General features: G+C 36.9%; 3 protein-coding genes across 3 annotated transcripts in view; 2 read left to right on the top strand and 1 right to left on the bottom strand.

The window, feature by feature from the left end:
• LOC110464401 (surfeit locus protein 6 homolog) overlaps positions 1 to 1,370 on the bottom strand; it is a 29,435-nt gene extending 28,065 nt beyond the window's left edge. Inside the window, exon 1 of the mRNA XM_021519598.1 lies at positions 1,345 to 1,370. The gene's annotated coding sequence lies outside the window, so the exon portion shown is untranslated. The remainder of the gene's footprint in view (positions 1 to 1,344) is intronic.
• The window catches only part of LOC110464399 (alpha-(1,3)-fucosyltransferase C-like), a 39,752-nt gene that overhangs the window by 750 nt on the left and 19,851 nt on the right, over positions 1 to 19,151 (top strand). The window lies entirely within an intron of this gene.
• On the top strand, positions 462 to 15,302 carry LOC110464400 (alpha-(1,3)-fucosyltransferase fut-6-like). The gene is made up of 2 exons (XM_021519597.1): positions 462 to 820; positions 14,051 to 15,302. The coding sequence occupies exon 2, from the start codon at positions 14,056 to 14,058 to the stop codon at positions 15,295 to 15,297; it is 1,242 nt and encodes a 413-aa protein (XP_021375272.1). The 5' UTR covers positions 462 to 820; positions 14,051 to 14,055; the 3' UTR covers positions 15,298 to 15,302.

Below are 19,151 nucleotides of genomic sequence, written 5' to 3'. Positions count from 1 at the left end.
CGTGTAATGTTGATATTGGGACGAGCCCTCGGGACACGACGTACACACCCTGTGACTGTCCAGAAATTACCTTGTTTCAATTTATATGTGTGTTTTTTTCTAAATTAAGCAACAGTCTGCAGAACAGTTACCCTGATTTCCCAGTAGCAGATACCCATATCATCACGATATTGACATTTGCTGTTACCGATATCCCACGTTGCTTTCGATGCTCGGTATCTACTTCCCAAATACTCTTAACAACAAGTACACGCTTCAAAAACGCATAAATTATATGTTTCTTGTGGTGTCATGATCAGTTGATACATGTCACACATATGCCCGCCCGTTAAATATGCAAACTCGGAGCCGTTAAAACTCACCGTTCGTTCGTTCCGCCATGTCGGATCCCCCTGCAAGTGAAGTGGGATGTAAATATACATTTACGTGATATCACTGAGCTATTCTGGCGGAGGGAAGGAATCTGATAACCGTTATGAGATAATTATTTTTGCAAGATATTGTTAGATAACCCCCTGTTTTTATGTTAAACCAGAGATGCAAACACATCTGCCTCGTAGGGACAAACGTCGTATGTATATATAGCCTATTGTGTTCACATAGCCGAACAGTTATCGAATAGAAAATGATAAAATGCTGAAGGGTATAAGTACTGAACGATACCCCGAGATGACCCTGACCACCGTCAGCTAGACAAAACACGCAACCAACCAAACAGAGATGTTATCCGCCATGGCTATGGTATTCATGGTCTTACCCCTGTTTGGAGACGCACATTAACCGGCTATCACGGGAGCTAGCAGTGTCTGTATTACTATACGTAAGTATGTGACATGTATATTATAATACCATGCAGCTCATGATGTGTTAGAGAAAATGTACAATAAGTTCAACTCAAACTTCTTCCGGTAATGAGTCGATCTCCTAATACTAGTATCTTTGGGGTGCGGGTGTGAGGATGTGGGGTTTGGGCGGGTTTTTTTTTTTTATACATGTACCTATTTAAGGCATTTTCATTTTCATTTCATCTCAGCGAGAGAGAGAGAGAGAGAGAGAGAGAGAGAGAGAGAGAGAGNCTTCGTACGCTCGTAAAATACATGTTGGAAGAGGTTACTTGTGTAACTGTATTTGTTACAGCTATATTTGGATCTAAACTAAAGGTACAAACCAGTGGCTTGTTATACATTACTGTGTGCTTTTATATAGGAGGAATTTAAAATTAAAGATACATGTCATTAGTATTCGTTTATTTTTTAATTTTAAATCATGTACCAACCGAAAAGAATACATGCATTTATAACATCAATGCGCCAGATATTACATAATTACATCACAGGTACATGCCTCGTACTTGCCTCGTCTGTCAATACACCTATACCATATTTGATGAATAGATGTTACTGTGGAGTGTAGTTGCTAAGGAAATCCGCCATCTTGGATCCAAGATGGCGCCTTAGCAACCACATGAACCTACGGCTCCACAGTAACATCACTTCATCATGTGGGTTTTTCTGCGTGTGACGTCATCAATTTTAGTGTTAACGACTGAGTGGGTTTTTCTGCGTGTGACGTCATCAATTTTAGTGTTAACGACTGAATTATCTCCCCTGGATATCTATATTAAATACTTCCCTTCTGGGTTTGAGGTATCTACGGTAATAGGACTACACTCGGCCGCTGGACCNCATATTATAGGTGTATTGATAGACGAGGCAAGTACCTGTGATTACATAACTACCACGTGCCGTGCATGATCTAGTATCATAAATAATTACGTACCATATATACTAACCAGCATGAATGTACCCCAGGATATCGAGCAACCCTAAATGCTGAACGCTAAACAGGGAGTGATAACTACGTTCATATTTCAAGTCTGGGGTCAGACCCATTCCTTTCAGTACTTCTGTGAACGTTGCCAATAAAGGCGCTAGGAAATTAAAAGGTTGATATACATGTATGTACATGTACACATCCGAGCTCAATGGCTCTAGTTTTCTTCTATTTACCTGACCAAATATTACACCTTCTGTATATTTGTGCTATATACTTATGAATATAATAAATGTATGCTTTCTCAACTGGAAAGGACACTAACGCCGATACATGTTCCTAATCAAATTATTCATTTAGTACAATAAAATTGATTTGAATTGAAATGTAAACATACCAGTCATACGGACTATGTGCCACATTCGGATGTACATGTACGTGCGAACGCCCACATATTTCACAACAATAACCAAGTGTTGCATTATGAGACAAAGGCAATGTAAACCAATTATATACTGTTTCATAAAAGGTGCCCTTTTCACTTTAATTGAGATGTATTTGGGTATCGTACACCACATTATAATTTCACACCGCTTTTGTTATACAATCTGTTTAAGGTCAAATTCAACTATTAATGTATTATCTTCTAAACTTCAAAATAAACATGATATGTGTTTAAAAAGAAAAAAGAAAGAAAAAAATTATGACATATTACTGATATTTTCTTTTTATTATCCACTTTGCAGTCTAATTAGCTTTAAAATATTAGATACTACATGGATTACATTTTATCAACACAATGTATCTTGTGTTTAAGACATGTAAGTTTCACAGGTCAATTCACCTGTTGGAACTCGAACACTTTAAAGAAAAAGACTAAGTTGCTACCAAAAAAACCCTGGTCAAATCGCTAGACATTTATCTTATACAAAGAGTTAGCCTCAGGATGTTTGTTCTTGAACGACGATCAGAAAACGATATCAACCATGCATGTCTAGATTTCAACTTGCAACCTTAATGCAGCTTGATATAGGAAACTTGTTTGTTTGGGGAACTTGGAGAGACCGTAACATACGCTCTAGTATCAAGTATCTGGTAAGGCAAATATTTTTGAGACATTTTATTTTAAACGGAGGTTAACTTTGTAAGATGACCACTTTGAGATTTGCAGAGTCATCGGGTGACAGTTTTTCCAATATACTAATCGATTAGTCACAGGCAAAAACCTTTACAAGACAAGAATGTCTAAAAATGCATTTTAGACATTTATATATACTGTATCACACATAGGATGTAATGCATATTCAGGTCAATAATGTATGATAAGAAACAGATAACTTGGATATTTTATAACATGTACACAGAGATATATCATAAGAATATCAGAAACTTTACCGGTTTGGTTTTATGTTGTTTAAAGTCCTATTAAGAGTTATGATCATTTAAGGACACGCCTCCATGTGTGTACATGTAATGTACAATGTATCGGTGTGTCTGTATGTTTTGATGTATTTGCGTCCTTGAGAAAGCGCAGATCGGATGCCAACTTTAGAGTGTTACCTCGCTGAAATACCATGCCGAAGGAACCCAACACAGTATTCCATCCGGTCACATGTTGCAGTACATTAAGCAGGGAATAACAGCTATCGTTTTTAATGACTTTGGTATGCCCCGGTCAGGGAACTGAACCCTTTACTTAAATCACTTGGGCCAACGCAATAGAAAATCATTATAAGGGATGGGTAAGTGAGTTGCGTCTCCAATAAATATCAGTCAAATGATTCTTGTATAACCCTGAATTCAGCTGACAGACCTTAGTCCTTGGTAGACATGGTCTACTGTTCAATTTTCCTTTTTGCGCCTTAGATCCTCATCCAGGATATCCGAGGTATGCTTACAATCGTCATATATCATCACATAATGAGAGGCGTCATCAGCAAACGTTTGACACTGGTGTCGATATCATCTTCACGATTTATAATATAAATCAAAATATACATGATGCCAGAGAACGGGTCCGCGGGGTACTCCAGCGTTCACTGTTTGCTAGATGTAACAATATTTTGCTACCATTTGTTGTCGATCAGTTAGATAACACTAAATCCAGTTAAACATAATCTCCACGAGTTCTATACGTTTTTCGATTTGTTAATTAATTAACCAACTCTGCCAAACCCTGTCAAACGCTTTGCTCATCACATAAATTACTGTCCTAGCTTCTCTACCCTTATCGAACTATGAGCTTATTAGCAGTAGGGACTTTGGCAGGGATGCGAAACAAATTACATTAACATTAACAATAACATTAGTCTCCGAAAGAAAATTAAAGAGCTATTTAAAATCCCTTTTTTGCAAATGATGTAATAAAAATTGGTCTATATTTGACAGGGTCACCTCTTCCTCCTTTAGGCCGATATATTGGGGTTATATCGGCTACGTAACAAACATTAGGTATGCTTCCAGTAGATATTGATTTGTTAAAATGACGGTAAAATATTAACAAAGGAGTCGGCTGTTTATTGCCAACAATAAAATAACTTGTCGCATTCAAAAGCAGATTGTTTGTCCTAAATTTTATCTATTGATATTCCGTCTTTGCGTATTGCAGAGTTATCTTCTCTTTGGAGAAGGTATTGATTGTTACGTCATTGGTTTGTGTGAGAAAATTGCGTCGTTTTCTCAAAAATTGATGATGTTACTCTCACAAACATGTGACGTAACAATCAATACCTGCTCCCAAGAGAAGATACCTCTGCAATACGCAAAGATGGAATATGCTCAAAGTTGTACCACATTTTTATAACGAAGGAAGAAAAAAATGAGTTCTTTTGAATACATATTTTGCCCCATTCCTCCCCTTCTTGACCTTTGCTCATTATTGTATTCATACAAAATATACATTGTTGCAAGTTATGACGTCACGATGTTTCACAGCGGCCGAAGGTTGTATATTGTTTGATACCAACCCTGAAAATAGTTTTAACAATAACGCTTGAAATAGGGCAAATTTGCCACAGGATTTTAATTTTCACTCTCGTCGGTGCTTTAGTTCATGATCGCTGCGAAGATCGAATGTCAAGTTCACGACGAGGAGGGTATATTTGTAGAGTTATAAAAACCTTGATGAAATAGGAGACGTATAGGCCTTATACAGTATATGTACTGTACTACGTCTGTGAAATAAGTCCTTATACGGATACAAAGGGCTTACGGTCTACTGAACCTGTTTTAAAGGTTTGTAATATATAAGACGTCTGGCACTGAAGAATTTTTAAATTGACATGGACTTCAACACACGAAGTGTATACACACACACTCTAATGTGACCACTATATTGACATTGAACTAATGGATAAACATCATTTACGGAAAACCAGTTTTGAATAAACTGGTTTGGTGGCTGTTTGTGTAGACAAATATGGGAAAGGAGGGTACACATGTACACTTGTTATCGAACAAACAACACACTACACATACCACCGTGCTCAGCCATGAACACGGATCATCCACGTTTTGGTAGAGTATACATTTTACCAGTGGACAAACTCTTTTTATATTTAAAAATACGGTCATTTTTAATATAGCGGAAAGCGCAACTTACGTACGACCCATCGCATTTGTTTTTAAGTAAAACATTATAATAAGTAGAGTGCACTATAAGACATTATACTTATCATGAACCCATAAAATATTTCGTCATAGCGCCGACATGGTAGAATATCAATAGCCAATCGAACATATTGATATTTTGTAAGAAATGAATAAATAATGTTGCTAAGGAAATCCGCCATCTTGGATCCAAGTCGGCGCCTTAGCACCTCAACCCCCTTAACCTACGGCCCCAGATCTACATCTATTCATCATGTGGGTTTTTTTCGTGTGATGTCATCAATTTTAGTGTTACCGACCGAATTATCTCCCCTGTTTCCAATAGTTGTGTATATTTAGTGTGACGTCATTTTGACGGAATTAACTCCCCTTGTTTCTGACTATTTACTTTCTGATTTCAGGTTTTGCATCCATGGACTGTCTCTCTCTCTGCAATGCTTGACAGACCTGTTGTTTTTTCTCTCTTTTCTTTTCTTTTCTGCTCTTTTTCCTGCTCTTTTCTGTTCTTTAGTCATATATTTTCATTTTCCTTGATAATCTTACACATAAAACATATTTACAAACAATAAATAGTTACAACGTGCGTTATTTACAATTTGAAATTCACGGCATATAAATTGAGATGAACTCTTTTTTTTCGTGTAGGAAGTGTGGTTGTTCTTTTCTTCTGGTTGCTAGTTTGCAAACATGTCGACGTGAAAATGAGGGGCTCTGTTCTCCACAATACGAAACCCTTTCAAGGGCACGCCGATATGGTTTCTTTTACAATATAATAAAATTCTTTATCTACAATATAATATAATTCTTTATTTACAAGTTGTTGCTTAAATAAGCTAGCGTTTAAAAAAAAATATGAATGCCTTTTCTCAAATAAAAAATAATGTTGATCTTCCTCGCTCATCAATGCTAACAGGTAATGCTGTTGCATGGTTTGAACTGACATATGGACATAGATGGAGGGACTGACATGGACATAGATGGAAGGACTGACATGGACATAGATGGAGGGTTAACACATTGAGATGGATGGAAGGACTGACATATGGTCATAGATGGAAGGACTGACATGAACATGGATGGAAGTACTGACATGGACATAGATGGAAGGACAGACATATGGACATAAATGGAAAGACTGACATATGGACATAATGGCACCTCCAGGATTATCCCTGGGAATCATAAACGAAAATATCTATTTTTTTCCACGAAAACGAAAGTTTAGATATTTCTATTTATAAGCATATTGCATGTATAAGTATTCATCTTTTTTGTAAGACATCTATCATGTCTTGTAAAGGGTTGTTTCAAGGATTCCATACTGTAGATGCACTGGTCATAGCCGATGATAGCTCCTTGCAAGCTGTTAGACGACCCTACTTAACTAGCTATTCTAACTTATAGCTTTAAAACAGTTAGGAATCAAGAAATAGTTAGAATTGTCATGAAATACGTTTTAAAGTAAAGAAAATATCTGATAATCGTTGCTATTCGTAGACTGAACCGTCCTTCAAAGCCTGGTGTCGTGTCAACTATCCGTTAGTGTCACGTCATAACCGAGTATAAGAGTTACTTCCCTTCTACCATAAATGATTTTGGTCTATTTTTTCGTACAATAAAAACATTATAGAGAAAAAACATTAAAAAGTGTTATTTTTCCTTACAAGTTAAGTATTTTATCTTATGAAATGAATTGAATGATATTTTAACGTAAAAATAGACATTTGTCAACCTTTGTCGACTATTTGACCATATTTGTACACTATTTGTCTATATTGACCTGTCCATATTTGTCCACTACTTGTCTACTATTTGTCCACTACTTGTACACTATTTGTCCATATTTGTCCACATTTGTCCAATGGAAACCCGATTTTCACGTATCACTAAGCAATGTCTACATCTTCAGCTGATACGGGATGTGTCGTTGCTCAGTGTAGTGTATAAACACCTTTATAGATTAACCAGTAACAAAAGCTTTTGGTATTTACTTACTATGAGTGTTTTATTTTGAAATTGATGTTAGCAATCATTCAATTCAAACGTAGGAAATAATTTATGAAAGGGCCGGTTTCCAAAACGGCCCCTTCTCTGATTAAAATTTCATGTTGGTGGTGCATTGCCCATGCCGTTGTGGTCACAAATCTATAAAGTATAAAGATTTAGGTCACTTGGTTTGTTTTTTATGGCTCCTCAAAGTTGTACCTTTCAGAAGCTGTCTAAGTGTTGATTAAATGTGCATGTTATGTAACATATTAATGAAAATCTACTCAAATGATGGTTACCGTAAAGAATACATTCATGGCATGATTGTGACAAAAAATCATGTTTCCATCGCGCCATTTGGCTGTTTTATGGAAGAAACAATCTCAAAAATGCCATTTTCGATGATAACATTTTAGACACAAAAACTGTGTTTTTTAGAGAATACACCCTTTTATGGGCGTTGGATGCAAACCAATTTTTATCCTATTAAACAGTACGTAATATGCTATTGATGAGAGGAAAAATCATCAAAATGTAAGTGGTGGAACATTTTCAAATGTTGGGTTGAATTAGCCTATGGTTGAATTGCCGATTTTCGACTTTCTTTAGATAATTAACAAAAAAACGAGAGTATTTGCTCGGTATGTTGAGAATATGTACACAGATATGAAAAAAAGTGAGAGAAACACTTTTTCATAAAAAAAATCCAAGATGGCTACTTCACAAGTCCCCGTGGTTGAAGACATTGGCTGACAAATAGACAGAACAACAAACAAAACGTGTTCCTTATGATTTTGGTTGGTTTTCGCATTTACGGGAGTGTTCATAGCTACGGGCGATTGTATAATACCTATATTTATAAGTTTGGTTAGTCACATGGTAACGGGGATCTTTCATATCGAGCCCCAAACATACTTTCGACATATGCACTCCGTTGCCGCATGGAAAACTATTTCAAGTTTTGTCGGAATTTCTTTACCTGTGGTTGTAATGGTCGAGGGTTTTCCAGCGTCCTGTAATACCCAAGGTAGTACAAGATACTGGAGATGTGCGCACACATTCCCATCGTTCTCTCTCCAACTGGGCACTGGCAGTAGTAGTCCTTTATTGGGGCCTCAACATCGGGTGAAACGGTGAACCGTATCCAAACGTTATATTTCGTTTGGCTTTTGTGTCGAGAATGTATTTGACATCGGAGAAGGTCTGGGGAGTGCTGGTAAAGCCACACCTCATAGTCTCCGTCATCACTTAAATGTTCGGCGATGTAACCAGGAGCCAGAGATATCTGATACGTTCCACACGTAATGGTTCTCAAGTAATCAAGATCGAGACGGGGAAACAGTACGGAAGATGCATCCATCTTGACAAACTCGGACCTTGCCCGTCTAGATAGATCCGGATCTGTCTTGACTCTCTGAGCTAAACCATTCGGTGTTGTCAAACGGTCCTTCATACGTTCAGCCATTAGCCTATCTTTGGCATCTCTCTCTGGAGATCTCTGGTAGATCGGTCCTCTAATACCATTCAGACAGGCTGTGACGGTTCGAAGCAAAGCCTCGATGACATTGATAAAGCTGTTAGACACCAATTGCGTTCGGAAGAACGTCCAGTGTTTCAGACGACCATGATAGGATTCCACAATCCACCTCGATTTGGTGATAGTTCTGTCAAGATTTGCTTGGACGTCAGAATGTTGACTTTGACCGGGTTTCAGGTATGACGGCATGCTAGCATTGAGGCCAGAGGCTTCGAGAACTGGTAGGACATCTCTAAAACCTCGGTCAACGACAACGTTGTCGTCTGGTTGTAGCCAAGTAACTAGCTTGTCCATGACTTTTTTTGTAATTGTAGCATCATTTTCGCTGCCAGTGAATGGTCCTACTGTGTCCAGAATGTAGCCATCTGGTAAGGCGATGCTCATGAATTTGAGATAGTTTCTCTTCTTCTGGCCACAGTAGGACATTCTCTGGAGCTTGTGGTCGGAGCTTTTCTGGATATAAATATAGGTGCCATCTAATATGGCAGTGGCTTTATCTCCAAAAAATGCTTCTGAAAAGACAGTATTGTGCCCGAGCAACTGTTCTCTTGTCAAGTGATCCGGACCTAGAAATTGTGGGACTATCGATGTGTCTAATGCCTGTACTATGGAGTGGAAAGTTTTGGACACACTTGACTTGGAAATTCCAAAAAGAGAAGAACACTGACTCCAGGAAATGTCGGTTTTCAGTTTTACCCAGAACAGTAATAGAGCATCGTGTGTAGTCTTGGTATATATACCAGATGAAAGATATGGGGAACAGTGCGAGTGGATTTCGAGGAACTGATCTTTGGACCAACCTGTCCAGGCCATGCATGCCGAGTCATCAAGAGAAGAAAAGCTTATTGTAAACGCAGACTGGTTCTGTGAAAGGACGTGCGACACCTCTAGGAGGTCATTAATGATTTCGGACGATTTTGATGGTAACTGAGATTCCAAGGAACCTCTACCATCAAGGACAACCTCTGTAGACGGATCTAAGTCGTTACCAATAAGGTGAATGGAGCAGACGCGGGATGAGGTGGGACACCACAGTTTGTGTGAATAGATCAGGTGATGTCTTGCACGTTTTGGTAAGACTGATGATTTTGTTCCATTTCTTGCAAAGGTAACAAGACAGAGACAGCATTTTTTGTGTGAAGATGATCCATTCAAAAGATCATGAAGGGTCAGCAACGGCAGGATATGGGACGGGGAGTCGTCTTCTTCCTCTATTTCCTGGTTCTGCTCGGGTTCAGGTTCAGGCTGATTTTTGTTCCGAAGATACTTCATGTAGCACTTCTGGCAAATAAGTGCTTGTTCCTTTGCTGACATCAATCCTTGTTGCACCAGCGTATCTAGGAGCCATTTATATTGTGGACTATTTACATTGCGTGCACTTCTGTTCTTATTGCCACTACGTTTCTTGAAGTATACTTGACACCCTTCTCCAACACATTTACCCTCCATCTTGAAACAATAACGATTGGTTTATGAAGCGTCGATAAAGTAACAAAATAGCAAGCCACCGATGATTGCTGTAAACAGCTAATACTTAGTAGTTTGGTACAATTATGCGAAAATGTGTGATAAATAACGAACAACTAATTACACAAAATAACAAGACAATATAATAAATCACATTCAATACCTCCAAGAAGCGCAGAATTGATTGATTACTTAGAACAAAATAAAGTATTTCATATGGATAATCTATCTATTCGATGTGGCGTGGTCGGCAGGCACAAAGAAAGTGAGACAAGTCAGGGTCCCAACCCTGACAGAGCCACAACGCTTTGGAGATGGGACAATAAAACAAGGAAAGTGAGACAAGAATAGCTAGCGTCGAGTCAATGATTCCGTAAACGTATAGACAAAGACAAGAAGATACGGATAAATGTACAAGGCCACACGATCAGAAAATTCAGAAGAGGACAACTTGAGATAGAACAGTATTCATGTATCAGGGTGTCCTCAGTGTAAATCTTTATATCGATACTGTTTATTTAGTCGTTACACATCATAAAACTGTCATGAAAATATCCGCTCTGATATTCAATATAAAAGTTTGTATATAATAAGCTATATAATAGGGTTTCAGACAAGGTTGTTACTCATTTCCCCTTTTCTTTCAATTTACAACCACATTCAGGCGGCGATATGAGAACGTTCCACCACATGGAATTAGCTGATTTTTGGTACACATATGAAACAAGTAAAGCTCTATCCGATTTTCTGATGGAAATTTGCATCCAAAACTATATAACGGGAGAAAATTGCAATTTTATGGCATTTTTCTTCATAATTGTGTCTCTGCAAGTGCATTTTCATCCGAGAATTTTTTTTTTTATGTTTTATGAATAAACACGATGTTTTGGAAATATTTATCAAAAGAAATTTATACTATGTTGCGAATTACAATTTCGAGATAACCTTCTTTTATTTACGAACTTATGTCTTTGATGCTGAAATTGACAACTTTATAAAAATACATTTTCACTGAAATTATGAAATCTGGGTGTCGGAAAGGTGTAAAATTATTCTTCGGAAAAGAAAAAAACAGTAGTTGAGCTAGATAAGAAATTATACGGGGGCAGGCTCCTATGGAGAATTAACATTACTGGAAACAGGCCCTTTGTTGATGTACATAGGGTCGTTCAATCTGTTACTAAATGATAACAGTACTTTAACTCTGTAATATGTCATTTTGTTATCACAGAACATGTGAAACACTAAATTTAAGTAATCAAGTTCACTGTTAACATTTAATATCATGTGGTTCCAATATGGATTTGCACGCACTGTCCTACGAAAACAACAGTTCCTGTAGCGTTTGATCAAATGTCTCCACATTTTCAAAACTTCTTCAAAAGGGTGGCCAGCTGATAGTATTCCCAGAAAGTTATGCATATATACCGTGTTTGCTCGGTACAACATTGTCACTGTAGCTACTGCCGTGAAACTTCCTAATGTCTACACACGTGTAGGGGTTATGTACCGTAAATATTATCGCCAAGGTGACTAAACAAGTTTACATCTTTTCCCTCGGTGAAACTTTGTATGGCCTCGCGTATGTTGCTGTCCAGTGATTGTATGCGTAATATAGCAGCAGGTGTGAGATTCATAGAAGTTAATTCCTTTATCAGAGCAGCAGTGTGAGGAATAAGGAAAACTTTACAAAACAGTATTTTGTACGGACTCGCACAGTGTGGGTAGTCCCCTTCGTTTAGTAGGTAACTTTGGTTTTGTATGGTCTTTGGATTCCTGTAGAGGTGTGTCAGTTATAGTACTCACGCTGTTGTCTGTCGCCTTCTCGTTCGACGTTTCCTTCTTGTTCTACCTCTCCTTCTTCGATTTCATCAGAAAATAACTGTTGTGTCGATTGATTGAATTATCTGATGTTATTTCGGAAAATTCAGGAATTTCTTGTGTTAACGCAGCTAATTCCTCTACGGGCGTTTTAAATTGTAGGGGTGTGTTTGTTGTGGGTGCTGTAGATATAAACATATCGGTATTCCTGTAAAATAAAAAGAAGAAAAAAAGAAAAGAAAAAATTTAGTATCAGCATATAAATAAAGTATCATCATATAAATAAAGAATCATCATATAAATATAAATATAAGCGGAACTTACCCTTTGTGTTTCAAGTTGACGTGCCGTCTAAGCGATTTCCTGCTACCATAAGTTTTTGGGCAATCGTTGCAATTTTCCATGTTGACAAAAATGTGTACCCTCTTCAGCAAATACAAAGCTTATAGTACTAACTGAATACAAAGCAGTGAGGGTCTCTCTTTTTATAAGGACTATTCTACCCTCATAAATCCGATTGGTTGTTACTTTTACTTCCTTAAATCTGATTGGCTGACACTTTTACTTCCCTAAATCTGATTGGCTGAATTCTGATTGGTTGACACTTTTACTTCCTTAAATCTGATTGGTTGAATTCTGATTGTTTTTTAGAATTACTATCAATTTAGGTCTAGAATTTCACATGCTACGAGATACGCTTTTACGGATGCACGTTCCGGTAAATCAATCCCCCTTTTTTGTACACATTTACAGTCAGTTACGCATAATTTTTTACTAAGGAATCGTCGCTCTGAAGCCGAATGTTTTACTAATGCTTCGCCTGTAAATTGTATGTATATTGACCAGCTGTAAGTTATATGTTCTCCACATAGCGTAGTTTCATGTTGTTCATTGACTTCAGCTTCGGTGCCGGTATTACAAACCCCAGGCATGACGCTAGTAATACAATCCAAAACTCTCTGTCTTTACAATCGGGCGTCAGGCAGAATAGAGAAGCAGATGTTACGATCAGTACCGTTGTTTTCGGTTGTGCGGTACGCGTAGTTCTTAGGTCCGGCAGAAACGAATTCAACTATGTGTTCACCATAGCGTAGCTTTAGATGACGTCACGGTCGTCGAACGTGACGTCACTATAATCGGTGTGTGTATTTCTGTGACGTCATCAAATTTAGTGTTACAGACTGAATTATCAACCCCTGTGTCCAATATATGTGTGTATTGCGTGTGACGTCATTCTGACGGAATGGTCCATATGTCAGTCCTTCTATCTGCAGGATTATATAAATGCACACTATAGAACCAAACTGGTCTTTTTGTTTCATCCACAAAGTGGTGCATATTGAGCCTTCTGTTTTGTTATGACATATGTCATGGGTAAGTGAGCGTAACCCCTGAAGTATTGAGGATGAAAGTATTGATGATGGGAGTATTGGGGATATGAGTATTGAGGATGAAATTATTAAGGATGCGAGTATTGAGGATGAAAGTATTGAGGATGAAAGTATTTAGGATGAGAGTATTAAGAATGAGAGAATTGAAGATGAGAGTATCGAGGATGGGAGTATTGATGAAAAAAGTGTTGAGGATGGGATCATTGAGGATGAGAGTATTGAGAATCGGAGTATTGAGGATGAGTGAATTGAGATGAGTGAATTGAGAATGACTCTAGAGTATTGAGAATGAGAGTATTGAGGATGTGAGTATTGAGGATGAAAGTATTGAGGATGTGAGTATTGAGGATGAAAGTATTGAGGATGAGAGTATTGAGGATAGGTAATTTAGGATGAGAGTATTGAAGATGTGCACAACTGTACGTATGGTAACTTGTTCTAATAATATGTTCTTCTAAAATTTCAGAGCTGATGTGGACTATGGGATCAAAGCGTTTTACATTCGTCCGCCATGCGAGTGTCACGGTGGTTTGTTTGTGTTCTATAGTCATTATGGCGGTCCTCTATTCACAACTTACCATTACCAACAAGGCTAATTGTATTACCGTCGAGACCACTGGAAATCATGCATCCTCATGGGCAATAAACAATCACTCTAATCACTCGAAGTTGTCATCAACAAAGAAAATCCTTGTCTATAGTACAACAAGATGGCTTAAAGATTGGGTAGGAACTAAATGGGACACGTCTGATGTGTTTCAGTCGTGTCCAATGACTAAGGACTGTATCCTCACAAAAGACAAGACTTTCCTTCATAAGGCCGATGCTGTGATGTTCAGTTGGGATGCTCTAGGAGAACGAAGGTCAAAACGAAAACAAGGTCAAGTTTGGATTTTATTTGAATACGAATCACCACATTATTTCCGGCCAGATTCAAGCTGCTGGCGAAACGATATTGTCAACTGGACGTTCACATATCGGCGGGATTCCGACTTCACGTTGGTACACGGACAGTTCTCACAACACGACACAGGGTACAATGTGAGTGAGATGAACCAATTATTGCGATCGAAATCAAAGACAGCTGTTGGCTTTATAAGTCATTGCAAAGCTCGTTCAAAACGAGACGAATTTGTACGCAAACTTCGATCATACGGCGTGGACATTGATATATATGGCAAATGTGGAAATCTTACGTGTGGTGGGGGAAAAGACACTAAATGGAAGGGCGTGTGGAATGTGACGTCAGGACATAGAGATAATTGCTTTGATGTACTAGACAGTCCGTACAAATTTTATCTTTCTCTGGAAAATTCTTTATGCAAAGATTACGTCACAGAAAAGTCCCTACATCTTGTATTACGTCATCAAATTGTGCCGATAATTAGAGATGGCGCCAATCGTTCACTATATCACCCCCCACACTCCTATGTTGATACAAAGGATTTCAAAAGCATAAAATCGCTTGCAAAATATATCAAATTTTTATCAGAAAATTTTGACGAGTATTTGAAGTTTTTTAAGTGGAGAAAACATTATTCTGTTGGAACTGTAAGTGGTGTGTTGCAATCTTCTCTTTGTGATATGTGTAATCGCATGCATCATCAGCAGCGTTACAAACGATTGTACAGTAATTTGGAAAACTTTTTCACGAAAACGCACGACACCAAAACAAATCAAGGTATTTGTAAAGCCGCAAAGGATGTTCGGTAGAGTGAGCTGCATTGTCCAATACTTATTTTAAATAAGAAAAAAAAATATCACATTATATTTTCATTGTTCCTTATTGTAAACTTATTAATAAACATACTGAACTAAACAATATTGTATTTTGTTTGAAAATACTGATGTATGACACAACAATTGGCATCTTATTATTTCACATGCACTATATTCATTTAACATGTAGATTACCTGTTCCAAACAACAAATGTATGTACTGCTACAGGTATTTCTGTCAGAAGGTCCTCTTGAGCGTTCTTGGCGATAGTTACAAACGGAGAGTCTGTCCCCCCTTCGAGGTTGACGGGCGATGTTTAGTTGGGGAAATAGAGGTAAATATTAAAGTTGTTCTCAAAGCATATGGATTGAAGAATTTTAATCAAATTGATTTAGAGAATCATAAGGCCAAGTGGACTCAATGTTATGTTAACACCGGCTGTAACTCTTTGGGGCACAACAAACAGGGCCAAATTGGGGCAAAGAGAGAGGCAAATAGAATAGGGCCAAATTGACGAAATGATGCCATAACTTGGAAACAGTTGAAATTCCCATCCTATATCCATATCTACATGTACATGATGTAACCTTACTTGACAAATGCATTCATGTTACCAGAACTTGATTTGGGGTTTGTTCCCTCCCTAGGGGTGGGATCCAGTAGAGAAGTTGGGCAATAACTTGGACATTATCGAGATCCTCACCATAGGGCGAGGACCTTGACCATATATACAATCGCTTGACATGGAGAAAAGAATGCAAACACACTTCCATAGTTGCCCAAGGGGTCCTTCCAACTCTGAGAATATTTAGGTTCTAACGTCTTGGTTGTTATTGGATATGTTTCTATATCATAACACGGAACCAGTCGAGATCCAAACATCATAAACCTATACAATTTATGTTGATGAAGAGACAAACACAGTCATGCAAACGCAACAAAAAAAATGACCCCCGTGTCATCGCATGCAATCTTCTCCCTATAATAATATTTACATTTGATCTGCATTACCACTATATAGCACTGACATATCGAGTTTCATGTTATGAGACCATAACACAGGCGTAGTGATATATCCATGGGTACGAATAACTACCGGATCGCTATTCCCCTCCGCACTAGTAAGCACATAAGCACAAAAAACAACACTATATTTCAATAATATTCACCGTATTATGTAAGACTATTATAACATGTGAATTGAAAATATTGATTGATTAAATTATGGAAACTGTGTCGATATTTTTGTGCTTATTTCCACGAACTATATTTTACACGGGGAAAATCACGAGACACTTCAGGAAACCGGCAACATATCTCACTACTGTGAAGTTTTTAAGAACGATAACTCTTACATGCAATTAATTTGTGTATATGGTTTTATTATAAAATGTCAATTTTTAATCATTTATAGATAATGAATTTTACACAATTTCAGTATTGATGAAATTGATATACATTTATGCAATACTAATCTATGTCAGTATCATTTTTAGTGACATTATTTTGCAAACAAATGTGTGTTTATTTATTTTTCAAAATTCACTCCATTTTATATAAATTTCCATTTAAAATCCTTAAAATTCTGACAACCTGTATTTTTTTTTTTGTGGCAGAAAAAATTCTTTACTTCAAAGCAATATAACTACAAAATTTGAAGAAATTCTACTGAGAAATGGTGACACAATCCTATTACCTTAAGTCCACCAAACCAAGTTTGGGGACTTCTTGTTTTCACTCCGATTCCTATTAAGTCAGCCAAACGAAGTCGGGTGACTTGTTGTTATTGTTCTGTTTTTTACTTATTATTAAGAATACCCGTCCCTCCGCCTAAAAATGTAATGAGGCATTGATTTTTTTTCTTTCTATGCGCATCGCTATTGCATAAACAAATAATTTTTAAACAATAACCTATACCTTGTGGTAGTTTCTTCAGAATTGTTGGGATATTATGAAATTTCGATTTGTTTTCGATTTTGTTTTTCCATGGAACAAAATGAAACAAAATACATTTTATTTGATGCAACAATGGTTTATTAGAAATAAAACACATACAAAATAATGACAATGTCAATATTGATGAACAAAACACAAAAAAACTGAGTAATTTTCTAACAATAATACTAAAACAAACAAAAATGCCCGTTACATGAATCAATAAAATTCAGAGTGCCATTGCAACACGTTTAGGACAACGAAAAGAAAATATAGGTGACAAAAAATAAATATCTTGCGGACTTACTTAGTATACAAAAAATTATAAAGATACGAAAAAAATAAGCAAAAAAGAAAGACAACGCTTATATTTGTACCGATAATAATTTTAAATCCCAAAAAGTCATATATAAAATTTACAACATACAATATAGCACTTATTATGTACGAATATAATACAGTAGGCATTACCAACCATTAAAATTACTTCAAATAACCAATATAAAACAAAATTGTACATTGTGTATGAGTAACATTATAACAAACAATGTACTGTACTGTGTCATAGCAAAAATGACACAATGAACAACAATAACAAAGTTTCACATACTTTACACGACAATAGTAAATTTCTACGTAATTTACAAATAACATACCATGTTGTGATATAAAAAAAATCACGCTATATACAACAATAATAAACCTTTACATTCTGAACAAAACAATAATAATCTTTCACATTATGTACATATAACAACATACCATATTGTGATATAAAAAATATCATACTATATAGCAATAATAAACTTTGTCATTATAAACAGATAACAACATTTGTTGTGTTTTAACAAATATCACACTATACAACAATAATAAACTTTTACATTATGTACAAGTAACAACATACGGTATTGTGGTATACAAATATCACATTGTAAAAATAACACTGTTGTGTGTAATATAAAAAATGAACTTGAAATATAGGCCTATTGGGTATATACATGATATAACAAAAATAGAATATAATCTTGACTATTGTGAAACTTCAAATACTTCCCATGCCAAAATGTCTTTCCTGCCGGGTATTGCACAACCGTAGCCTAGTACCGCATTCCTTACAACCTTTCTGGTCCAGGTATTCAGATAACATCGCGAGTTCAACAACTCGTTTACCCTGCGACCAGGTTCAAAAGTTATTGACTTATTCGTGATCACTAGTAGCCTACCTTATCGAACGTCGGTGTGGGCTCATCAGTAAAATTGCCAGTAATAAGCTTAGTAGGGGCCTCAGTGTCCAGCGTCTCTTCAATGTGTGAACGAGTGTCACTTTGTTTCGTCGCAAAGTGGTGTTCTAGCAGTTGATATTGGACATCGTTGTTGTTATTATTGTCAGTTAATGCGTTTAGTTTACATTTAAAACGGCCGATTTTACGTCGGGTTTGCATGTCGGCCATCACTGCTACGACGTTGTTTACATCGTTACGACTGCTTTTTTTTTACCCACACTTTCGCGATTTTTCTTCTTTTCAAGGGAAGATAACAACATTGTTCGACATGGTAATCAGGGGCAAGTGATTCTAACGCTGAAAAACGACAGTGGAAATCTTTAGTGTTTTGCTCTGGCTAGGACGGGGATCCTTAAGTCACCCCAAACGAAGTCGGGTGACTTGTTGTTATTGTTCCGTTTCTTACTTATTAAGTCACCGCGAACGAAGTCGGGTGACTTGTTGTTATAGTTCCGTTTCTTACTTATTATTACTATTATTATTATTACAAGCTAACCGGTAATAAGATTTATATATATATATATATATTAAATGCCGCCGTGACTATTCGCCATAATTATGTTTATTGAAGATTTAAAAGAAACTGTGGTTAGGTATACCTGTAGCAAACACTAGTGAAAGCAAGT

This window comes from Mizuhopecten yessoensis, unplaced genomic scaffold (assembly GCF_002113885.1).
Source record: "Mizuhopecten yessoensis strain PY_sf001 unplaced genomic scaffold, ASM211388v2 scaffold10987, whole genome shotgun sequence".
Taxonomy (NCBI): Eukaryota; Metazoa; Mollusca; class Bivalvia; order Pectinida; family Pectinidae; genus Mizuhopecten; species Mizuhopecten yessoensis.
This window is presented reverse-complemented; position numbering and strand designations above follow the sequence as displayed.

Coding starts and splice junctions, on each gene's coding strand:
- LOC110464400 (XM_021519597.1), top strand. CDS start 14,056: ATGTGGACTATGGGATCAAAGCGTTTTACATTCGTCCGCCATGCGAGT.